The sequence below is a fragment of the Castor canadensis genome, chromosome 13 (genome assembly GCF_047511655.1).
Source record: "Castor canadensis chromosome 13, mCasCan1.hap1v2, whole genome shotgun sequence".
Classification (NCBI taxonomy): domain Eukaryota; kingdom Metazoa; phylum Chordata; class Mammalia; order Rodentia; family Castoridae; genus Castor; species Castor canadensis.
The window spans coordinates 583169-607626 of record NC_133398.1 but is presented as its reverse complement, the minus strand read 5'-3'; the positions used below and the strand labels follow the sequence as shown (position 1 = coordinate 607626).

The following is a 24458-nucleotide window of genomic DNA, read 5'->3' as shown; positions in this document are numbered from 1 at the left end:
GACACTGCTCCTTATATAAACTCTCTCCTCACACATCTGGGGACACTGGGTCCCAAGCTTGCTCCCTTGGGGCTGAGGTGTCTAGTGTTTGGGGAGTGGCTGGCCCGGGGCCTGTGGAGGCTTCTACAGCAGCCAGACACCTCCAGGGACCTCTTGCATGTTAGTTCTGTGCAGCCAGCCAGGAGGGACGAGGGGCCTGGTGTCTTCAGGTCCTCAGTTCTCAGGCTGGGTGAGGAGTGGGAAGAACACCAAGCAGAGCTTTCCAAGGAACTGGGAGCAGCTGTGACACCAGCTCAGGGGCTCTCAAGGTGGCCTGAGAGCTTCCCGTGCCTGGCAAAGGGCTGGCCCCTGGGTTCTCACAAATCCTGGATTTGGCGGTTGAGCAGACAGGGTGCCCATTTACTAGGCTCTGTCTTTAGGTGAACAAGAGCCAAGCATTGTTCAGACATCACCAGTAAAGGGCATACTGTGTGGCTTGACTCTCACCTCTGAAGTGTCTGTGACTTCTGCCAAGACCAAGAACCAGCAGGCTTTTTTTTTTTTTTAATATAAAAAGATCAATGAAAAATTTATTCATAAATTTTTCATGTTGGGCTACAACTCTATATCGTACGCTCAAGAGTGTGCTGCAGACTTCATCCAGATGGAAGTGATCAAACCCGGACCCATACACAGCTTCAACATAAGCCTAGGAAGTCTTAACATTAATTAACATAATTAAAAAGGCATTTGCATGTAGAAAAAATATACAGAACTCCTTTTGGAGTAATCTGTGCTTGGTTCAATGTCTGCTAGTTTCACTGACATTATCACTATTCTTCTCACACGGTTTCATAAAAGACCGCAGAAGACAGCCGAATACGAGCAGCCGGCACAAAGGGCCTCCACCCACCTGTGTCCTCAAGTGCTCCCCATTTTTGCACGCAGGGTCAGCAGCACTTCTATGAAGGGGAAACCTCATTTAAATTTGAATAATTCAGCCTCCCTTTTATTTCCCAGGATCAAAACAACAAGGAGTGTGGGGTTGCATAGAAAATTGGAACCACAGAAACCAGGAAGGGCTCCTTTCAGGCCGGCAAGGGTCGCTCCAGCGCCTCCTCCGGCCCAGGTCCTGGGCGCAGCCCCGCCCCCGCGGCAGGATCCTCGGATCCCAATCGGGTCCTCAAGCCCGGGAGACGGAGGAAGGGCGCAGCGGCCCTTCCACTCATTCAGCGATAGCACGAGAGATTCACAGTCTTATAGGCATTTTATAAAAATATAAATATGGGTACACAACAGCCTTCACAACGCTGGATACAACGCCCTTTAAAATTGGGTTTATAACCAAGATTAAAAAAATACACCTAAAACTTGGCTTAAAATATGTTAATATTTTATATTCTGTCATAAATGTTATGACATTTAATCGTGGCAAATCCATTTGCTTTTTTAAAAACGTGTGCAACCGACTGTTAACTATACTAGAACTCACTGGGAAGGGTAGCGCCCTCACCCCACGTCCCAGCCCCGCGAGCATAGCGAGCTTTCAGGTCCCCGCGGGAACTTTGCAAAACCAGCCGGGTGGAGTGGGGCGGGGGGGGGTGGCCTCTCGCAGGAGGGGGAGGGAGGCCCTGGGGCTCCCAAAACTCACAGGGAATCGAGAGACGGGAGGGGAGGAGGGGAAGAAGGGGAAGAGGAGAGTGGGCGAAGGACGGAGTGTGTGGCGGGGGGGAGTAGCAATGGCAAAACCGTCGGGCTAGGCGGCATTTTCAGTGCAACCAAGAAATGGTAGACTCAAGTTTTTAAATTTTAAGACTAGAAAAAATGTATCTTCCCCCATAACCACGCACAATATTTTCCAAACAACAACAAAAAGAACTCAGGCGCACAAACTTCACCCACAAATATACACACACGAGATAAATAGTTTAGGACACCAGGCACGGCGAACGTCTCCCTTCTCGCGCGCGGGCGCGCAGGCTGGACGGGGCATCGTGGGAGCTGCTCCGCGGCCACCAGCGCCCGGCGCGGCCCTTCGGGTTCCCGCGGGCGGCGGCGGGTGCCTGGGTTCGCCGCATCGCCGCCGCGCGCCTTTCACCTTCGGGAGAAAGCATTTGGAGCAGAGGATCCGGTATCTCGGGATTCCGAACTTGCTGGAGGCGAGACTCAAATTTCAAAAGGGATTGGAGCTCGCGCCCCGCCCCCACCCGCGAGGCGGCGGGAGGGCTGGGGCCGTGGGAAGGCGCTGGGGCCCTGCCCGACTGCCCGGGACGGCCGCGGGGAGGCGCTGGCCGGCGCAGCGGCGGGGCCCTGGGGCTGCGGACGCTCGCGGCCGTCCTCGTAGTAGCCGCGGGCACTTAGCGCGGGCCGGCGACCCTGGCGCACACCGAGGTAGTTGGCGGGAAGGTACAGCAGAGACTACGTGGGCTGGGGTCCAGGGTCCGGCGGGCATCACCGGCTGCTGGCCGCGTACTTGGCCTTGGTGATGAGATACAGCACGATGTCCTGGTGGCCGCCGAACGCGGCGATGTGCAGCGCGCTCCAGCCGTCGCGATTGGCCAGGCGGATGTCAGCGCCGAACTTGACCAGCAGCTTCACCAGCTCCAGGTTGCCGTCAATGACCGACTGGTGCAGCGCTGTTTGGCCCTCGGGCCCGAACGAGTTCACGTTGAACTCGCAGTTGGTCATGTTCTGCAGCAGCGACTGTAGCTCCTGCGTGTTGCCTTTGCGCACGGCCTCCTGGAAGATGCGCTGCGTCTGCGGCGCCGAGCAGGTGGACAGCTCGGCCTGGCTCATGCTGCCACCGGGCTCCTGTCGCGGGCTGGGCCCGGGCTCAGCGCGGGCGGCGGCTGCGGCGCGGGTCCCCGGTTGCCTCGGGGCGTGTCTTGGGGCGCGCCTCGGCGCATGGAGGGCGCTGCGCCCCCGGTCCCCTCACGCCGCCCCTGCGCGCTCCGGGCGCTCGGGGCCGGGGGCCGCCGCCAAGGGGCCCCTGCCGCATCCAGCCGCGCCCGGGCGGGCGGGCGGGCGACGGGGCCGGGCGCAGCCGGGGCCGACGATGCGCACGGTCTCGGCCCTTGCAGGGCTCGGTTGCGTTCCCACGCGGTCCCCACGAGCGTCCCCCCGCGTCTAGATTCTTGCTCGCCCGCCGCGCCCGGGCGCCTTTTACAGCCCTTATATTTGCATAACAATGGGCGCTCGTGACGCGCGCGCCGGCGGGCTGGCGATTGGGCCGCGCCCATGTGGGGGCGGGGCGTGGGCGGTACCGGCGGCGTCTCGGGGGCGTGTCCGGGCGACGGCGCGCTCCGGAGGAGGGGGGTGGGTGGTTGGTTGTCCGCAGTGCCGGGCGGGGATGCCAGGTGGCCCTATGGGTGTCCTAGCTCCGCCGCTGTTGCCGCTTGGGTTTGCGTGCTGCGGCCTTCCACCTACCTGAGCCATCGTCCGGACTACTGTTCCTCCGGCCATCCGGGGAATTCTGAGCTCCCTGAGCAGCCAGTCCTAGGCTTGGTCTCCTCGGGGCTCACTCTTGAGGCTGGTGACAACTCCATGAACAGCTCTCGCGCGTGGCCCTCCCCCACGAAGGAAGGAAGCCGCGCAAGGGCGGCTTCCCTAGCGGCCTGCTCAGCCTGTGTTTTGCCCCACCAATCGCCCCAGTGACGGGGTCCCACTCTCTTCTCCAGATGAAGCTGGGGCGAGCTCGCGGGGGGTGGGGGATGGAGTGGACGGAAAGCCCACTGGGACCTCTGGGCTGGCCTTCTGTGCTGCCCAGCATTAACGCGCATGAATAGGGGCACACAGGTCTGGCACCCAACACTGCTCTGAAAGGGAATTCTGAAGTGACTCATTTCCAAACTGTAAAACCCCCTTTTTATTGACCATTCTAACAACTGAGCAGGAGGTGCTAGCTGGGGAGGCATAGCCACATTTCCTCATTACATTTTTGCAGTTTACAGCTCAGCTGCGGTTACTGGAAATTAAGGAGGAATGATCTTCAGATCAGGAGGCCAGGGCACGCCAGGGCTTGATTCCTTCTGAAGCCCGACTGGGAATTCCGAGCAGGCAGCTCTGGGCCTCTGCTGGGGAGACCACCCTGCCAGGCCCAGTCTGGGGCTGCTCCTGCTGCAAGAAGCAGAGCTCCCATAGGTGTCTGCTCCAAGTCCCTCACATGCACTATCCACGTAGGCATGCCCCTGTCCTGCTCTGTGCTCTGGAAGGGATCACAGCTGAACTGGTAGGAGAAACTGGGCAAGCCCCCTCAGGGACTGATCATCTCTAATTAGCTACCCTCAGGCCTGACCCTGGCTGACTTGATCAGGGCCACGCTCCTCCTGGGTCCTCCTAGTGGCCTGGGAACCTGATTCCTACTAGCATGTAACTTGGAACCTGGAACTGCTCTGATCTTAAGGTCCACGGTCCAGCTGCCTCCCTATTTACCACCCTCCACTTTACTGCTTATCCCAAGAACTCTTGGTGGGGGGCACTGAAGATTCTCCCCACTGTGCAGGTGGGAATGTTGAGGCACAGTGGGGGACACTGTGGTCAGCACCTTTGGCCCCCCAAGATTGGGAACCAGCCTGATGATGGCTACTCTCACCATGCCCAGGGCTGTCCCTGGAACTTGAGTGGGATAGGCCTCTACCCAGGTGGGCTCCAGCCTGCCTGGGGAAGGGTATCTTGAGATTCTCAGCTGAAGCAGAGTCTGGGAGAAAAGTCCCGTTGACATCCGCAGCAGGCAGCAGACAAAGGGGCCTGTGTGAACTCAGTGTGGGAACTCGAGGCTGCCGCCACTGGGGCCGTGAAATTGGTGGCGGCTCTGGTGAGGGCCGGGCGGCTCAGCCAGCTCTGTGTGGGATGGCATGGCTGGTATGGCAGCCCTGTCCTGGAGGGAGCCTATACTGAGGTTACTGCCCTGGGTCAGGAGTGAGGGTCAGACACAGCTGGGACTTGGCCCCATCCCCTGACTCCCATGTGGGGCTCAGGTGGTGGTCACAGTATCTGAGGAAGCTCTCCGTGGGGACACCAGGCTGGCCCTTGCTCCTCCACCAGGGGTGATTTTACTCTGAGTTGCCCTGGCTCACACTAGACATCATCCTCCGTGAAGCAGTCCCATTTGAGAATGGGGTGGAGGAGGGATATTGGGACACTGGTTCCTAGTAAGCACCGCTCAGGTGTTTGCTGAAGGGTGCATCCAAATGGTGGACATTTGTTCTACGTGCTGTTGGAGAGAAGGAGGGGAGGGGACACACTTTGAACCAGGCAGGCTCAGACAGGACCCAGTGTTACCTTCCTGTGTTTGTGACCCTTGCCTAGGATCTGGGGAGACCCCACCCTGACTATGAGACTGGACCCTGTCTTTCATCTCCTGCTTGATCCTGAGGATGCTGACCCTTCCCACCACCTGCCCACACCAGAAGGCAACAATGGGCCCTCTTCTCCCTCTAGGCACCCCTTTCTTTTCCTTCCCCAGGGCAGGGGCTCAGCAGCAGGAAGCCAGGAGCAGTGCTAGTGAAGGGGCAATGTGGGGGGCATTCTGGGACCTGGACTGGGGACATCTAGGCTGGGCAGCCCAGGCAGTCTGGGAGGGCCTGAGGGACAACAGCACAGAAGGGGCAGCTGGCCAGAACTGGGCTGAGGCCTGCGGCCACCTTAAAGGCTCTGAGCAAGGGGAGGGAGGCCAGCGGGCAGTGGGGGCGGGGCTTGTAGCTAATTCATTAAAATGTGTCGGGGAGCGTGGGAAAGAGGAGAGTGTTTCTTCCCAGCGGCCCAGACACCTGGTAGAAGGGCTGAGCGAGGATAGGAATCAAATAACAAACACTCAGCTCCAGCCAGCACCGGCCAGAGCAGAGGAAGGACGCCTGGGCAGGAACTACAGCAGACAATCACTGTGACCAGGCTCCTGCCCGCCCGGGCTGGCTGCTCGGCACCAGGGCCATAGCTGCCCTGTCAGCCTGGTGACTGTCCTCAGTCTGGGAGGTTGGCTGACTGCCCCTGGAGCTAAGGAAGGTGCATTGGAGCTGACCCTCCCCCCGCCCCTCATGGCCTGGGTTTGCTTCCAGTGCCTGGATCCATACAGGGCAGAGAACCTCAGCCCCACAGGGAGGCTAGGATAAAAGTGCCTCACAGCTGGGGTGAACCCTGTGTTGGGCAGCAGAGAGGAACTGAGTGTGGGAAACACACTGAACAGTAAGCATGGCCATGACTGAGGGCAGGCTGAGGGGCAGGGCATGGCCTGATTTGACCAGGAGGGATGGCATGGGCTTCTTCTCCCAGAAGCCTGTCACTGGCAAGCCTCTCACGGGCTCCACTGCTGTCCATCCTGGGTGGCTGCAGCCCTCAACTTCAGTCAGTAGCAGAGGCCCAGGATGCACCTGGGCAGGGCAGCAATCCAATACCTTTGGCTGCTTTCTCTTAATACCCAAGCATGTAGGAGTGTGGTCAGGGGCTACATCGTCAGACAGGACATGGAGCTGGGGACCCACTCCCAGAAGTAACCCAGCTTTGCTCCCCGTGATGCCCACCCCTTCCTGACCCTCAGCTCAGGTCCTACAGCTGCCCAGCAAGCCGAGGTGGAAGGTTGGGATCGGAGCTGTCTCTGAAGGGATCCTGGCTCTTCCAGGCAGGGCCCTGCCCATTTGTGAGCTCTGCTCCCCCCATTTGTGAAAGGGCACCCTGGTCAAATGGCTGGGTGCTGAATGGCTGGGCTGCAGCCACCAGAGCATGGGAAGTCCCAACTGGGCCAACTGTACAGGGATGATGTACAGAGGTGCGCCTGGCACTGCTGAAGGCCTCTGCTCCTGTGCTTGGGTTCTCCACACCCGGGAGCCTGTAGGTGCTCCTTGCACTGGGCAGAGGTGGCTGCCCCTCTCTGGTCCCTAGACCCCTGTGGCTTAGAGGCATCCGCTGTGGCTCCTCAGCCAAATCTGAGCTGGTTTCCGTTCCAGGCAGGAAGTAGAGGAAAGGGATGTGGGGGGGGGCAAATTCCTGGGGGGTGAGCAAGGAAGAGGCAGGCCACTGCAAGACCAAGCCAGGGCCCAGGCTGGCTGCTCACAGAAGTCCCCACCCTGGGCCTTCCCCTTCACTCCCCTCCTCCACCTATGATCCCCTACAGCTGGGATCCCTGCTCTCCCCGGTAACAGTACCCTCAGATCCTCTGGGGTGGTTAACAGTGGCCGCTGGGGCTCCAGCTTCCTCCCAGAGCAGAGGCAGCAGTAGCTACTTTCAGGCAGTTATGACCGGGGCGGGGGGGGGGGGGGCCAAGGCCACCTGTAAGAGTCCTGTAAGGGCAGCATGCATGGCCCAGTGCCTCCAATTCAGCTCCACTGGGATGCAGTAGCTGCCCTTCTTTGGTGTCTCTGGCAGCTGGCAGGCATGTGGAGGGACAAGTGTTAAGCAAACGAACAAGGCTACACCGTTGACTATTTTTCACATTTATTGTCCAGCTGCCCATGGCTGCCAAGTCCTCAGAAGGAGCTGCTGGCTGGGATGGGAGGCAACTTGGCTCTCAGGGGCTGGGGGCACCCTCCAAGACCTCTCGGAAGTGCTCAATGACACGGCCCAGGTGGGATCCCTCCCAGAAGACCTTGCCACAGCCTGTGCAGCAGTAGAAGTGCCGCACCCAGGGTTTCCTCAGCACGCCTGCTGGGACCCCCGCCAGCTGCAGTTGTGTACCATTGGCCAGTGTGACTGGGGTGCCAGCCTGCAGATCTGCTGCCTCCAGCCAGCGACAGGGGAGGTTATAAGTGCAGTTCCCAGCTGCCTCTGCCGCTGGGTCTGGGGAGGATAAAGCAATACTGTAATCCCTCAGCTCCTACCATGCCTCTGGGCTCAAGGCTGGCTAGGCCACCAGCCCTGTGTCCAGCACCACCTCCTCTTGCTTCCTGTCCACCCTGACCCCATACCTCCTATCTATTCCAGGGACCCCCCCCCCCAGCCCTCTCTATTCTGTCTCCTCTAGCCATGGCCCCTCATGGTACACTAGACACAGAGGTCATCCCATCAGAGCGTCCGGCCATCCCCTCTGCAAGGCCAAGACTCCTTTCTTTGGCAGGTCAAGGTGCAAGGGCCCTGTAAAGAAGCAGCTGTGCCCTCAGTGGGTGGTCCTGGTGCTCACCTGGCTCCCTCTTCTCCTCGCTCTGGGTGGCCTCATCATCTGTCAATCAAGGATGTCAGGGTGTGATGGGATTGTCCTAAGGATGGGGTGTGGAGCCACCAGAGCCCACAATGCCACAATGAACCAGGTTGCTGTCACCTCTTATTGCCTGGCCTTCACCTCCCAGCAGAGAGGAGCAAAGGGCAGGGGCCAGAGAAGCTTTGGTGCTGCTGGGCTCCCTCCCTGGGGAACTCACACTTCGGGACGTTCTTGGGGCTCAAAGGTCCCTGGGAAACAAGTTCTGGGCGCGAGATCTGCCGATTAGGGACCTGGGGGCCTGGGAACCAGCGGGCGGGGGCGGGGCGGGCCTTTGGTGGTGATGAGCAGATAAGCCCACTGCCAAGGAGCCTGTTTCGAAATCAGCCAGCACCAGGGCGGGCAGGCAGGGCCCAGGGGGCCTCAAGAGACCTTGGGGGTGGCTCCTGCTTGCCCTGCAACAGGCCCCAGCTTTCACGGTGAACAGAGGGCAGAAGGGCCAGGCTGTCCAGACTTAAGGCTCCACTGTAGGGCTGAGGGCAGTGACAGCTGAGGGAACTCTGGCCAGCAGGTGAGGGGGCATCCTTCCCATTCCTGTGAGCCCTCATAATGTGCAAAGTTTCTCTGCAGATGGTCCCAGATTAACCCAGACAGGACAAGGGTGGATGCAGGGTACAGAGCCTCCCTTGGACCCGCTGGCTCCTCCTTGGTGTCTAGGAAGTCTTGACCTCCACCTGCTCTTCCGGCCTCACCCCAAGCCCCTGCTCTTACCCTGCAGCCCTCTGTGACCCCAGCTAATGTGTGTGCTGACCACTCTGCTCCACATGTGGATTGCTGAGAGCTGCCCAAAATGGACTGAGGTTGCCACAAGGCCACCACCACATGGCTGGTTGGCTCTCTGCCCCAAACCCCTGTGAGAAGCAGCCAGCCAAGGACAAAGACAGACTGTTGGGGGCATGAGAGGCACTGGCTATGCAGAATGACCTGCCACCACTCCTCAGCTAGCTACCTTTACATTTGTGAAGGCGTGGGCAGAAGCTGACATGAGGGGCAGGCCCAGCCTCACCTTCCTGGTAGCCACTCTGGGTGGTCAGCTGGCTACTCTGGGTGACATTCTCTCCCCTGTCCTCCCATCCTGGCCTCAGGTTGACCCCACGAAAGGAGCCCAAGACCCCCCTCCTCTCCACCTGATCCCTGTGCTCCACTGTGGAGGAGATGTGGTCCTCCTGGGTAGGGGGATCTCTCCATCATCCTCCCCTCTGTGGGCCCCTTTTATCTGGAGGGTGAGGAGGCAGTGGTAGTAATGGCAGGGCACACTTGCCCGGGTGTGCTTGTGCCTGTGTGTGTACCTGCATGCATGGAGGGGTGCATGTGTGTGCATGTGCAACAATCAGTAGAGTGCAGCACCCATTAGAGAGAAGGGTGGTGGATATGGCCATAAAGGGTGCTGGTGGTCCCTGGGACTGGCTGCATTGCACAGAGAGAGCAGAGGCTACTGGGCCCCAACACTTACCTCGAGTGTTGTCCTTCCAACTGCCATCACCCAGGAGGTGCAAGGCTGGATGGTGGAGCCCTGGGTAGCTCCTCAGCTACCCCTGCAATTCATCCCTGGAGGACCTATCTCAAACCCCACCCACCCCACACTTGTACCAGGGGTGTACTCACCTGTGCTGCTGGAGTCCTGTTGGTTGCTGAGCTGCACTAGCTGCTTCATCGAGTCCTTAGACACCTTTAGGTACTGATCACTGTTGCAGGCCTGAAGGGGGCCAGAACCCGTGCTGAGGTCTGGGCAGGTCTTCCTCCCTGTATCCCCCACCCCAATCCCGTGCTCACTCCTGTCAGCTGTGGGTCTGCCAAGTGAGATAGAGACAAATAATAGCCCCTTTATCCTTCCAACTCACTGTCTTCTGGGGCTCAGGCCACACCAGCTCCTGAGATTCCTCCCTGACTATACTGACTTCTCTTGGGCTGTGGGCAGCCTCTTCTGTTTCCTGAGGCCCTAGGGACTCTGCCCAGCTCCCCTCCAGATCCACAGCCTCTAGGGCAGGCCCCTCTGGCTTGCTCAGTTCAGATGTGGGATGAAGGGTCAGTGTGGGCAGTTTTGCAGCTGCTCCGGCTCCTCTAGCTTGTCCATCTCAGTATCCTGATGACACCAGGAACTTGTCACTGCCTCAGGGGCCAGTGTGACCCTGAAGCCCAGGAAGGGTCAGGAGTAAAACCACTTTGGCTCCTTGTAGGGACCTTGTCCAGGGCATACAAGGGGCTCCAAGGCCATCTGGGTGGTTTGTGAATGTGACCATGCAATGAGGGTGTTGCCCTGTTGACCTGACCACTACCCTAGGGGTTGCACAGGAAGGCAAGGACCTAGCCCCAGGTGTCTTGATCCTGAAGGGACTTCACAAGGTCCTCCCAGTAGTTACTGCCTGGACAAGTTGATGAGAGAATTCCCAGAGCATATCCAGGTGGGTGTCCTGGGCAAGCACACAGGTAATGGAGGTGTGCACTTCCGATGTCAAAGCCACCAGGAGGAGGTGGGGTCCTCAGGCCATGGAACAGGGGACACAAAGAGAAAGCAGCTGAGAGCTGTGGTCTCTTGTGATCATGCTGGGCCCTCCCACCCAGGGGTTCTGGGTGAGCCAGACGGGTGACCTGGAATGACACAGTTGGAGCCCCAGTGTGTGCCATGTCGGGCGGCACCTGCTCCACCCACACATCCTTTTCCCACAGGCCTTTCGACACTGTGTGGTTGCATTACCAGTGGCTTCACTGCCAGGTGCCTGGGGCTGGGGGTGGTGGGCAGGTGGGGTTTCTCTGGGGAGAAAGGACCTATGTTCTCTGTTTCAGCTCTTGTATTTCCCACCAGGAAGCCCCCTGACCCAGGGTGGCAGCTCCTCATGTTCGTGACTGCCTTACTCAGCCCAGTCTCTGGGCCTGTTTGGGGGCTTCTTGGGGCAGGTGTATGGGCAGAAATCCGAACATCTGCCTGAGACCACTGGCAGGTCCAGCTGGGGAAGGACTGAGAACTGGTGGGCACTTGAGCCTTGGCCATTGCCCAAGGGTGCCTGCCACATAGTTCTACACTCTGAATGGACAGCAGGTGGGGGGGCCAGTTTAGCACAGGAGGGGGCAGAAGGGTCACACATCCTTTGCGTGGGGTCTACCAGCCCTCCCAAGACTTGGGGGCCAGTGTATAGCTTGGGCGGGACTGCTGGCTCATGCTGAGTCACCACCACTCAAACGCCTGGTGCTGTCCGCAAGGACCTGGCCCCACCTTCGGGAACCACGGGTGCTGGTTTTCCCACGGTCTGCTGCCCGCTCAAGGGCCTTGCTGTCACCCCAGTGGGGCCCCAGGAGCCCTGCCCCCGCCTGGGCTGGAAAAGCCGGTTCTACACTATTCACGGTACCCACCCTCTGCCTTGGGGTTCCCATCCACAGGAGGGCCAGCCACAGAGGGCCTCCCTGTCCATTGCCTGTCCACTCTGGAGTCCAGCAACACACAGCTGGCTACCTGATCACTTGCTCTGGGCAGGAGGCAGCGGAGGAGAGGAGTTGTCTATAGGTCCTCCCCTCCTGGATGGGGCTCATGGCCAAGGGCATGCTAGGCCACTACCATAGTGACTACCTGAAGCTTTCAGCCTGCCACTGAATAGCCCCTCCCCTGGCACTTGGGGGCAGGGGCCTCTGCTCTCCCATTTTGCAGAAAGGGGGCTTTGGAGGACTTGCTCAGACACATGGCCCTTGGCCAGGGCCCTACACCAGGTCCTCAAGCTGCCAGCTCCACCACTGTGGGAGGAGCAGACCTCAGCTTCGGGATGTCACTGGATCTAGGTAGACTAGTGGGGATCTGTGGGGGACCCTGAATAGAGGCCAAGACCTGAGCCCAGAGTAACATAGCTGGGTGCCTGGCCAGCAGTCCAGCCTGGTTTGTGCACACATACCCTCCCCCACTCTGGGAGCCTGAGGGCAGAGCTGGCCCCCAGAGCCTGACTGGAGGAAGAAGCACCCTGAGGGTGTGGGAGGGCCAAGGTGAGTGGGGCAGGAGGGGCTGGGAAGAGTCCCAGCTGCCTGGTCCCAGGGGTCTGTCTGTGTGCCTGGTTCCCACGACTACAAGGTACCAGCACCAGCCCTGACTCAGGGCACTTCCGCCTGAAACTGCTGAAGCTCCCTCCTTGGACTAGCCCCCAGCCAGGGGCTGTCCCGGGACTGGTAGACCACAGCCAGGCAGAGTTTGATACCACAGGCTGTCCTCTGTAGCCCCTTTCTCCCTCTAGACCTGAACAGGAGAGAAGGAAAGAGCTGATCTGTCAGCCAAAGAAGATGCCCCTCTTCCACTCTTCATGGAGCCACAGCCCCTCCTCTGGGCCTGCAGGGTGTCCAAAGAGCGGCCAAAGCAGACGGGGCCACCTTTGGGGCCCCACCCGGACACCAAGAATGTCTGTCCAGGCTCCCACTTGGGAGCCACATGCACTGGCCAGGTCTGTGTCTGTCTGTTTGGCCTATGTACCCCAAACAGTGGATAGCTGGTGCACAGGTGTGATGAGTGGGGACAGGGCTCTTAGGAGCAGCCCAGCTAGGTCAGTGGGCAGAGCTAGGAAAGAAGCTTTGGTGTGCCCTTGCGTGTTCTCTTCCCCAGACTCACTGGCCCCTCCCCAGGGCAGCAGAGTCCAAACTGGCTCAGGCTACTAGCTTCTCTCATGGACACCCTGTAGCCCCAAACAACTCCCCACCAAGTGGGGGGCTGAAGGAGAGGGTGGGCCTGGATCCCTCTGAAGACTGGATCTTGTGAAGGACCCTGTGCCCTGGGGAGCCCACTGCTAATGAGAAACTGGCTCAGGTATCTCTGGGGGCTGGGCAGAGGTGACTGGAACATGCCTCCCACAGGCTGGCCGCCCTGGGAATTCCCACGGCCAGTACTCCCTGCCCAGCAGGTACCTGGCACAGCTAAAAGGTCCAGGCCCCACCTCCTAGCTGAGGACAAGCTCAGGTCACTGGGGTGGCCAGGCCTGAGGGATTTCTGCCCCCATGCCCACGCATTGACTCCATCAAGAGGGGTAAGGCAAGGGTGACCAGAGACCCAAGGGGCCTCTTTGGGGCCTGCTTCTTCTGAGCAAGGGGTAGTTTGTGGAAACCTCAGCTGGTCCATTGCCAATACCTCCGCTGCCTCCTTGCTGGTAAGGACTCTGGGGCCCTAAGCAGGGCCTGGCCTCCCAGCAACTACCTCTGGCTGGACCCAGGCCCCGAGGGGTCAGCCTGAGGTGGAGGTCCTGGACCTGGGTGGGACAGCTGCTGAGTGACCCCAGTCTAAGAATTCCCACACCCCCAGGCAGATCCAGGCAGGGGACTTGTCTCAGAGGTCTGGACACCCCCTCCCACAGGGAGATGGGAGGCTGCTTGCAACTAGGACTCTAGGAACACGCTCAGGAATAATAAGCCATTTCTGTTCATTTCCTGCAAACTGGTAAATAGCACAGCATAAACGAGCACAAAGGAAGTGAACATCACCACCTACCCACTGCTTGGCAGGAAAAGCAAACTAGCACATGGAAGAGTACTCAGTACCTCACACACCTGGTCACACCTACACACCTGGACATAGCTGCCTTTAGCAAGGGAGGCTGCTTAGATGCTCTGGTAAGGGGGTGAGTCCCTGCGTGGGGGGCTGACTCCAGGATACTCACTGGGCATTTGGTCCCTGACAAGCCCCCTGGTGGGTCTTGACCCCAGCCTGGCTTGCCCCCCAGGAGCTTCCCTGGCAAATGGTTCCAGGCCTGAGGTGTTGTTCTCACACCTTGCTAGACAGGATGGGAAGGTGAGCGCTGGCCTAGGAGGAAGCAATTAGGCACCAGCCTGCTGTGGCTGGGTCTGTCCCATGCTGTCCCACAGCGTCTTGTGGGGCCATGAGACTCCTCTAAGAGCAGTAAACAGCTGGTGTGCCACCTTTGACACTTTGGCCCACTCCAAGGGATCCACTAGCCTGACACTAGGTGCTGTTCCCCAAAAACGTGGCTCTCATTTTCTACTGGTGACAGGGTTAGGGGTGGGCAGAAGAGTCAGGGCCACGGGCCCCGGGAAATGTGGGAAGGCTTGCTGGCATGGGAAGTTTTCAAAATCCAGCAAGTGCTTTCCTGTCCATGTGAGGCAAGCTGTGCCCCACTGTCCTTCCTGGTGGGCGCAACCCCCAACACTGCGAGTGAGTCTGGACCCTGTGGCCAAGGATGGCAGCCCTGGCAGGGCTCTGCCCTGTGGCCCCTGCCCCGCCCCCTGGCCCAGGAAGGGCAGTTCCCACGGCCTGGCCCCTCCCCCACCTCTCTACTGCTGGGTCCTTTTGTGCAGGCAGGACAATGTCTCCACAGACAAGTGGGGGATGGGCCTGGGGGGGCACTAGCCTCCCTGGTGAGGGTCCCCTGCACCCTGGTGCTCCCAGAAAGACAGGGTCCTGGGCCGCAGGGCTGGAGAGGAGGAGGCCATGTGGTCTGAGCCCCAAGTGGTTCAGGATGAGGGGGCCAGAGATGTCCCAGTCTCAGAAGTACCCAGGGACAGGAGGCTATTTTTTTTTTTTTTTTTCCCCTGTACTGGGGATGGAATCCAGGGCTTCCAGTACATGCAAGAGGTCAGCACCCAGAGCCTGCTCCCTATGTCTGCCTAGGGGAGGAAGAGAGACTGACCTCTGGCAGGAGTCCTCACTAGTCCCTGCTCTCCTGTCCCTACTCAAGAGTATGGAGGCCACCTCAGGCCAGGGTTGGGTGGGGGCTGCCTCTCCCCTCAGGCTCCTCTGGGCTCTCACGTCTGAGCCAGGGGAGGCAGAGCCCAACCCGGGGCCCTGGGGAAGCCCAGGAGCTGGACAGGAGGCCAACCTACAGCTCTGGCACTTTACTAGCAAGGGACAGCTCGCCCCATGGGAGGGTAGAACACAGTCCCCTAAACGTGAATTCCTGTAAAGTCGGGGACACGCTTTTATATGAAAAATGTGCTTTCAGAAATTCACATTTAGCAGAAGTTTGTATTTGTATTTGGTAAAACTGGCCTCCGAGATGAGCAGGCAGGAGCCTGACCTGATCAGCGCTGGTGCGGGAGCGGCGCAGTCCCGCCAGGAACCACGGTCTGCGTCCAGGTCCCCCAGTGACACAGGGTCTGGGCCACACAGGCTGTCCGGCCTCAGGCTGCGCGGGGCTCCCCACTCCCCACTCGGGCTAGCCAGCTAGTCGCCCCCCTTCCTGAGGCTCACGGGGGTCCCCTCCTCTCCCCCACCCCACCCCCGGTTCCCGGGGCTCCCTTCTCCCCAGTGTCCGCACTGCTCCGCCCTCCTTCGCTCCGTTCCCGGGGTCCCCCCGCCCCCCCCCAGCCCCCGGGTCTCCCGCCCCCTCCCGCGCGGAGCGGCCGTTCCCAGACGGGGGAGGGGCGGCGGCCGTGAGAACGCGCCGGGCCGGCCGCGTGGGAAAGCGGGAGGAGGGGCGCGGGGCGGGCGGGGCGCGCCTGGGAACGGCCCCCGCCCCCGCCGCCGCCTTTGAAAGGGCCACTCAGGGCGCCGGCGGGGATTCAAAAGCAAACGGCCGCCGCCGCCTTCCCGCCCGGGTCGCAGGGGTGCGTGCTGCCGGCTGCCCTGCCTTCCAGGGGCGCGGGCGCTGCCCACCCGGGGTCACGGGGCGGCCCCAGACCTGGGCCCAGCCCGCAGCAGGTGGCGGGCCCTGGACACGCCTTGACACGTACTCGAGGGGTGGGGGAATCCCAGGACTTCCTGGAGGAAGCGACCTCTAGCTGGAGTCTGGAGGGTCAGGGGACAGACTGGACAAGCAAGAATGGGTGGGGGTCCTGTGAGGGGTGGGCATCAGGATCAGGTCTGGGGAGACTGCCTTGTGGGAGCAGCAAGGCTAGTAGGACCAGGACAGTGGTCCTGAGTGTGAGGAGGGAGCCAGCCCCTCTCTTCCTCCCCCGCCCCCCGGCCTGCCCCTGTGGCTCTGGGGGAGCAGGTGTGAGCACTCTGTGGGGCTCTTCAGAGAAGTGGAGGAAGACAGGCTTCCCAGGGACCCCTTCTTTCCCCTCCATTTCCTGCGATGCTGGGGGCCCTGGTCATTCTTGAGGGCTGCAGTCCCTCAGAAGGGCAGACTCCCTGATGGGGGGACAGGAAGGCAGTCCTAGAGCTCACCTGTTTCAACTGCTGCCCACCCCAATGCCCCTGTCCTGTTTGGATGTGCACAGAATGGCCATGGCCTGCAGGCTTGGCCTTGTTCCTTGAGGACCCTCCCCTGACCCACCTCCTTGCACTCTGTGGTGTCCCATAAGCCCTCCTGTCTCTCAAGCCTCACTCCTTCATTTGCAGCTTCAAGGAGTTTCTCCCTTAGCCAGGTCCTATGGCCACTCCATGAAGGGCTGTGGGCCCTTGATATGCCATAGCCCTCTGACCAATGACTATCTTCTGGGATTCCCTTTGTCTGTGATGGGGTGCTTTGGCCATAACTAGTATGAGGGAAATACCTCTGTTCACTCTTGATGAGGACAGGTCCTCCTGGGCAGGGGCTTTGAGAGGCCTCCAGCTCCTACCACTCCCCCCCCACCCCCTCCCCTGTTTTCTTGGGAGTCCCATCTGTGGTGGAACTGTTGGAGCTGGGTGGGAGCAAGGGGCTTAAGTGCTGGCTTTTGATGGGTCCCCGGCAAGGAGAGGCTGCTTTTGGCACTGATGGTGTCCTGCTTGCTGCCCAGTACCCTACCCGATGCACTGGACCTGAGCATGGTGTTGAGGCCGTGTGTGGTAGCAGTGGCTCTTATGCCTGTGACTATCAGCTGGCCACTGAGAGGCCAACCTGGCCCAGGAAGGTGGCCAGGGCTTGCTCAGAAATTTTCTGGCTCCAACCCTTTCCCTGGGCTCCCCTGTCTCAGAGGCTGAATTTGTAGCTGCTCAGTCTGTCCAGGTCACTGACCATCCACCACTCTCAGTGTGACTCAACCCTCCTGAGGCCCCAGGTGCAGTTATGGACACCCCACTGATGCAGAAGTAAATTTTGCCTTGCCTATTGACTTCTGAATAGTGTCGTATCTTGTGACGTCCCAATATCTTAAAGATATTTCTAACATGGCCTTGCCCAAAGGGTCAGTTGGTCCAGGTTATTCACTGGGGGCCTCTCAGGGAGACAGTGGGTGGACTGGACAGAGGGCTCCAGGTGACCTTATTGCACACCTAGTTAACTTGGGCTGCTCCTGGCACTGCGGGAGGGTCAGGATGCATTGGGAAGTAGGAGGAGGCCTGTCCTACAGTGGTGGGTTGAGGGGTGTCTTCAGTGTAAAGGGTCTGGGGGCAGATGCCACATGGGCCCCAGGAGTGTTAAGATCCTTCCTAAAGTAGCCAGGGTCTGATCTGGAACACCAGGAGCCAGGTGGTCCCTGGGCAGCGGAATCCAGTCCTTAGTCTTCTAGGGGTGGGAACCCAGGCTGGACTCTGACTGAGGTCCAGGGCTTTTCTGGAAGCCCTAAAGCGTTGACCCACCTGTATCCCAAGCCTGGGCATAGAACAGGTCTTAACACTACTGAAACCATCCCCCACCCCCTACTGCCCAGGCCCCTCCCCCTCCCTCACCACAGCCTTGGGTGTGTGAGGGGTCTCAGGGTGATGAGTGTGATAAGAGGGGTCAGGAGTGGTAGACAAAGGCCAGGAAGGGTCAGGGTCCTCAGCCTCTTAGTTGCTTCCTGTCCACCCTTCTGTCCATGAGTTGGTGGTCAGGGTACGGGAACAACATGATGGCCCCCTGAAGAGGAATTGAGTACAGCTGGCTGGACCCTGTGCTCTTGGAGTGGAGGCTGGGTGACTGCCAGCATCCTTCTAATGTGCAGATGGATCCAGAGCTCCGCGCCCTTGAGGGTCCCCTCTGGTCTAGGGAGGGCTGGGCCCTCAAAGCCTGCCTCCTGACTGTGGGCTCCTCTGCTTCTGCTTGAGAGCTCTCTGAGGTGGGGGTCACTGGCCTCCAGGGATACGTATTTCCGAGGGCCTGACGTCACTGTTTTAGGAACTGCCCCCACGGGGCCACAGTCTGCTCCCCAACTATGGGTGGGGGGACCAAAGGGACAGCAAAAATAGATGCTACACCCAGCCATGTCAGGGGTTCATGTTTAGGTTTTTTTTTTTTAACTCAAATTTCTTTGATAAAATATTTTCCCATGGTAGAAGGCACTGGGAACGTCTCCTTGGCAGATGTTCCTGACCATCTGAACAACCATCCTGCTGGTCTCCAGCTTCAGAGGGCACAGCTACACCACCACAGAGACCCTCTGCTCCCCCATGCTGTTGTGTGGTTCCCAGGATGGGCAGGTGGCCCATCCTTCCTTTGAGGTCAGCCTCCCTGTCCAACATAGGTTGCTACCATGGATTCTGGTCCATCTGGGGTTCTCAAGTGCAGACACCCCCAGAATGCAGGCCCTGGCAGCCCAAGTGTGGTGGTGTACCCCCAGCTCTGCCTCATTGTTCACTTCCTGCCTGGACCCCCCTGCACCAGTTGGGGCACCAGTCCTCGATCTGGGAACACTACATATCCAGTGGGTTTTCCCTCTGGGAACAGCACCAAAATAGCAGAAGGAAGGAAAAGAAAATGGAAACTCAGCCGGCGGCAGGAGCTCTCCAGGGAGGTGGCCAGCTTTGGCCTGGCCGGGGACAGTGGAGGCTTTCAGCCAGACCCAACCACCCTGAGCCAGGCCACTAGCACAGGTCCAGGGACCAGCCTACCTCCCTCTTGGAACCAGGATGGAGAGGTGGTGGGGAGAACGGGTCTCCCAGCCCTACCACCCCTGCCTGCCTACCAAGGGCCTGCTAGGTTAGTCCTGAGTGTGCCACACTTTGTGGATGAGTGGCCAGCAGATTTCTGATATCCACAAGGATACTGAGCCAACAAGCTCTGTGCTATGGGCCTCTGGGGGCCAGAACAGGGGTCTGCAGCCACGGAGTGGGGCCCACTGTAGGTCACTGTGCCAAGTCTCACTTCATTTGCTTTGCCTTGAGGTACTTCAGTGTCTACCTCACTGGCCCTGAGGACAGGGCTTCCCTTAGTCACTGGTGCAGAGAGATGGGGGCAGTCAGTGTGTGGGGTGGGCAGTCCCAGCTTTGGGCTTGGGTTGAGCTCCCAGGTCAGCTGGGAATTCTGCAGTGGAGGGGTTCCTGGAGCGGGTGGTGGGAATGTGGCCTGAGGTCTGCCCAGCTCTGGGAAGAACTTTCCGGTGCACAAGCTCAACATAGCTGTGTGGCCTGGCCCTCAAGACCCTGAGAACGCCTCAGGACTCCAGACCCAAGGGCCAGCCTGTACATGGGACCCTTGGAGTGCGGCTGGACCAGAGCCACCAGCAGATGAATGCCTGTGCAGAGCGAGCTCCATCTGCCCTCCCTGCCCTGCACCTGCAAGGCTACTTCCCAGAGGACGCTTTTCTCACTCATCTGGCCCCTCACACTGGCCCTGTGGGTTCTTGTGCACATGGGTGATGCTTCTAACAGCTGCATGCCACCAGTGAGGGTCCTGCCCCTGGACACACCCACCTGGCCTCTCTGGTGTGGTCCTGTGGTATACTCTGCTCCCAGGCCAGCACAGCTGCCTGGGCTCCTGTGGGATGCACCATTACTTAAGAGAGAAGCCCACAAAGCCAGAGTGGTGGCAGGGACGGGGCTGGGACTGAGGCAGCTCCTGAGTCCCTTCTCTATGCCCTGCCTCACTCAGAAGAATGGCCCCTCCAGGTCAGACCCCTGAGACTCCGGCCCCTTACCAGAGTCTATGTCTGCAGCATCTGAAACCTAGGCCCTCACAGTAAGTACCCTCAGGCCCCCTCTCCCAAATGCCTATCCTCTGTCCTGGGATGGCCAGGCACTACTCTCCCTGGCCTGTGTACTTGCTGGTTCCCTATCTGGATGCAGTACTGCCCCAAATCCTGTCTCAGAACCTCTGTCCTTTGGCCTGCCCCTCCTGCTCACCAGGGCAAGAGACTTGGCCTGGGGGCCAAGGGGCTGCAGGGGTGTGGGGCAGAGGGTGCCAGCAGCTCCAGCTGCCAGTAGTGCACAGAGGTGGGGTTCACTTAGCCAGGCCTGGGGATCCCTCCCTTCCCCTCACACTCTGCAGGGTCCACCTGGCCCCTGGCAGGAGCTGCAGCTCCAGACACCAGGCTATTGCCCACACGCGGCTCCCAGACTTGAGTAGGGGTTTCCTCTCAGCTACCCAACTTCCTGTTTTCTCAAGAAAACGTGGTAACCGAGTAACCGAGGTTCTGAAAAGCTCATTAAAATGCCTCCCCAGGCGTCCCGGACATCCTGGGGTCTTTACAACACTTGCCGGGCAGAGCGCAGACAAAGAGAGGCAGCCGACGTGGTTCCTGTCCCCTGGGGCTCAACACTGAAGGAAAAGGCCCCTGAGCGCACTTCCTCGCAGGGAAGCTCCTGGCCCCTTAGGGCAGTGGGGCCAGCGGGTCAGACTGCACCCTAGGTCGGGGAGGCCCAGGGCCTGCAGGTCAGGGGTGTGAGGACACAGCAGGCGCAGGCTCCCGCCTCCTCTTTCCTCAACACCGCAGGCGCCAGGTGCTTAAGTGCCCTGATGAAGACGCATGTCCTCCCTACCAGGTGGGCGGGCCAGCGGGGAGAGGGGCTCCCCTCGTGGGTGTGCGTGCAAAACTTAACACCAAACAGCAAAGCCGTGCTGTGCCCAGAGGAGCTGCCCGCTTGCTGGGAGCATGCATGGACCCAACCCCAGGACGTCTAGATCAGCAGCTGGCCATCACTGCTCTGTCTCTGAGCAGAGCCTGACCCTGGCAGCTGCCTTCTCTAAGTTCCCTGGGATCATCCCAGAAGCCCTCAGGGGCCAGAGTAAATCCCCCAAACCACACAGGTGCGGGGTGTGGACCCCAGGTGACAGTGATAGCCCCACCAGAGTGCATGGGGGTTTCTGACCTGGGGGCTAGGAGGGAGCGGAGGCAGTAGCAGGTAACTCAGGGATATTGCTCCCAGGGGCCAAAGCTCAAAGGCATGGCCTGTGCCCCCCACCATCCAGGGACACACAGTTCCTCTACCTCCCACTGAGCTCCCCAGCAGGAACCAGGACCCACCTGGCAGCGGGTGAAGATGTCTGCCTGGGTGACCCGCACGTTGAAGTGCCGGAGCACGGCCTGTGCTTGCTGCTGGGCCTTGAGGGCGCAGTTGACAGAGAGGCAGCACCCAGCCCCCACCTGGGCCCTGAGCTGCAAAGACAAGGCAATGAGCACTGGGGCAGGCACACAGCCCAAAATCTCCCTGCCCCTCTGGGCCCAACCCCATGGGGCAACCCCCACTCCCTTATGTTCCACACAAGCAGACCCTGAGGTAGAGGTCCCTGAGGGGCTAGGTCTGGAGACTGGACCTGGTGGGACTGAAGCCCCGGGGCGATGGGGCCCTCACCGTGAAGTAAGGCAGCCCGATGTCAGGACAATTCACTCCTCTTGTCTGGCCACCTGTGGGAGCAGGATCAGCAGGGTGAGGAGCTGTACTTCTGGGGCTGGGGCACCCACCTGTCTGCTCCTGGCTCTCTGCCCCCTTGGGGTCCATGGCATCCAGCTGCCCTTCAGAGCCCCCTGGGTATCACCTGCTTTTATGGATGCAGTCTTGGAGTAATGCAAACATTTCACATAATCAGAAACAAAATTAAAATTTAAAAGCAATTCTTAAAAATCTGAAGTAAAATAGATGAAACACAGGAAGTATTCCAAGAGACATGAGAATGCAATAAATTGACCATCTACTTTTAAGGAGCTAAGTTACAGATCAAAAAAAATTTTTAAATGCAGCTTTGGCTCATGCTTGTAATCACAGCTACCCAGGAGGCAAAGATCAGGAGGATCAAGGTGCAAAGCCAGCCTGGAGAAATAGTTGGAAAGACCCTATCTCAAAAAAACCCAACACAAAAAAAGGGCTGGTGGAGTGGTTCAAGTGGGTAGAGCGCCTGTTTAGCAAGTGTGAGGTCCTGAGTTCAAACCCTGGTGTTGCCAAAGAAAGAAATCAATAGAAATAAAAATGCCCACTATAACCCCATCGTTGGTGACAGTATTGACATTGTTACTCTCATACTTTCATTTTGCTACTGTTGTGAGCATGAGGGTTTTCAGCTGAGAGAAAGGAGATACGGGTTAAAATTTAAGGTGTTAAGCAAAAAACAGCACTGAACAGAAAGCTTCCATGTGAATTTCTTGGACACAGCATGCTTTACACAAAAGTGTCTCTCGTCACTCTGCCTGCTGCTGTGGCTGGGAGCACCTCTGCCTGGCTGGCCTCTAAACATACTTCTCGACAAAAGGAACCAAAACTTTTGGGAAAAATGGCTGACTCCAGGTCTGAGGCAGAAAATGCAGACAAGGCAGAAACAGCACTGCAGGAAGCAAAGAAGGGGTCAATGACCACAAGTGCCATGTCAGAGGGACAGGAGCCAAGGAAGGGGCCACAGGCCTCAGGTGACTGGTGAGGCATCAGACACACATTCACATGTTCAGAATGGGTCCTTAGCTGGGCGCCAGTGGCTCACGACTGTAATCCTTGCTACTCAGGAGGCAGAGATCAGGAGGATCATGGTTTGTGGTTTGAAGCCAGCCTGGGCAAACAGTTTGTGAGACCCTATCTCAGAAAAAAAAAAATCACAAAAAAAGGGCTGGTAGAGTGGCTCAAGGTATAATCCCTGAGTTCAATCCCCAGCACCACAAAATTAAAAAAAAAAGAATGGTTCCTTAAAAGTATTCGTTATCTTTGGTGAATGCCAGACCAACTAAAAACTGTGAGAGCAGAAACTGTAAAATCCTGAAAGAAAACAAAGGAAAGCTTCACGACACTGTACTTGACAGTGATTTCATGGGTCTGTTACCAAAAGCAAAGACAACAAAAGGAAAACTACTGAATTTCATCAAAAGTAAATGCCTTTGTGCATCAACGGACACCTTCAAGAGAGGGGAGAGACAACCCAGAGAATGGAAAAAATACCTGGAATGTGCATATCTGATCAGGGACTAATACCCAGAATGTGTAAGGGACCCTTACAACTCAATAACAAAAAAGCAAATCACCCCATTCAAAAAGGACAAACGACTTGAATGGGTATTTCTCCAAAGATGTAGAAATGGCCAAAGAGCACACAGAAGATTTAAAAAACCTAAGTCATCAGAGAAGTGCAAATCAAATCTGTAACTCCCATTAGAATGGCTTTAGAAACAAGCGTGGGTGAGCATTTGGAGAAAGTGGAGCCTCCAGACCCTGCTGTGGGAACGCAGAGGGGGCGGCCACGGTAGGAAACAGTAGCTGCTCCTCAAAACGATGAACACAGAATTAACATATGACCCGAGAGTCTATCCTAGGTACACACCTGACAGAACTGAAGGCTCAGACACCCAAAACCATGTTCCCAGTAGCACTATTTCACAACAGCCACAAGAGGGAGCCAGTGCCAGAGTCCAGTACAAAAGACTGAATAAACACACAAAATGGTCTAAAACACACCATGGAATATTACTCAGCCTTAAAAAGGAAGGAAATTCTCACAATGCTACAATGCAGAAGAAACCTGGGAATATTATGCTGAATGAAACACAGTCAGCCCTCTATAGCTACAGGTTTTGAATCAGGAGATTCAACCAGACTGAAAGTATTCAAAGAAAAAAAAACCCCAGAAAGTTACACAAATTGAAAGTTGAATTTGCCATACACTGAGCCCTACGCTGAGCCAGCAAGGATGATGTGAGGCACACATCTTCACGGGTCCTCAGTCTCCCTCCAGTTCCCGAGTGAGGTCCGAACTGTGTGGTTAGGCCCGTGAGGGTTGTGTCTGCATGGAACATGCGGACCCTTTTTCTCGCCTTTATTCCCTAAAGAATGCGCAGAGCACTTACAGAGCACTCACGGTGCACAGTAGGTTCTCTAGAGACTGTTTAAGGCACCTGGGGTGGGGTAAGTTCTCCTTAAACCCATGTTTCACTTAAGGAAGTCAGAAGCTGCAGGGGTCCTGCAACCAACCTCTGTGGGGACAGAGGAACACTGTAACTCAGACACAAAAGGACAAACACCACATGACTCCTCTTACAGGATGGAAGGCAAATGCACGGAGACAGAATAACAGCAGTTACCAGGGGCTGGGGGAGGAGGAGGAGGAGGAGGAGGAGGGAGCGGTTGCTTACTGGGTACTGAGTTTCTGTTTTGGATGATAAGTTAGGGAACGAGATGGTGGTGATGGGCAGGAGCATTGTGAATACACCTGTCGTCACTGAATTGTGCTTAAAAATGGTTAAAATGGAAACTTTAACCTATCTGTATTTTACCATAAGAAAGTAAGGAAAACAGTGGGGCATGGTGGCCATGCCTATAACACCGACAACATGGGACTGCCGCAGAGTG

The 24458-nt window shown here is 58.1% G+C and overlaps 2 protein-coding genes across 2 annotated transcripts in view; both read right to left on the bottom strand.

The window, feature by feature from the left end:
- Positions 1–2042: 2042 nt before the first annotated feature.
- Positions 2043–2909, bottom strand: Nrarp (NOTCH regulated ankyrin repeat protein). The gene has a single exon (XM_020165233.2). The coding sequence runs from the start codon at positions 2773–2775 to the stop codon at positions 2431–2433; it is 345 nt and encodes a 114-aa protein (XP_020020822.1). The 5' UTR covers positions 2776–2909; the 3' UTR covers positions 2043–2430.
- Positions 2910–6519: 3610 nt separating this feature from the next.
- Exd3 (exonuclease 3'-5' domain containing 3) overlaps positions 6520–24458 on the bottom strand; it is a 72722-nt gene continuing 54783 nt past the window's right edge. The window contains 6 exon segments of the mRNA XM_074052654.1: positions 6520–6957; positions 7403–7746; positions 8087–8125; positions 9767–9857; positions 21161–21292; positions 21489–21644. Of these exon segments, the coding sequence (XP_073908755.1) occupies positions 6520–6957; positions 7403–7746; positions 8087–8125; positions 9767–9857; positions 21161–21292; positions 21489–21644 (1200 nt within the window).

Coding starts and splice junctions, on each gene's coding strand:
- Nrarp (XM_020165233.2), bottom strand. CDS start 2,775: ATGAGCCAGGCCGAGCTGTCCACCTGCTCGGCGCCGCAGACGCAGCGC.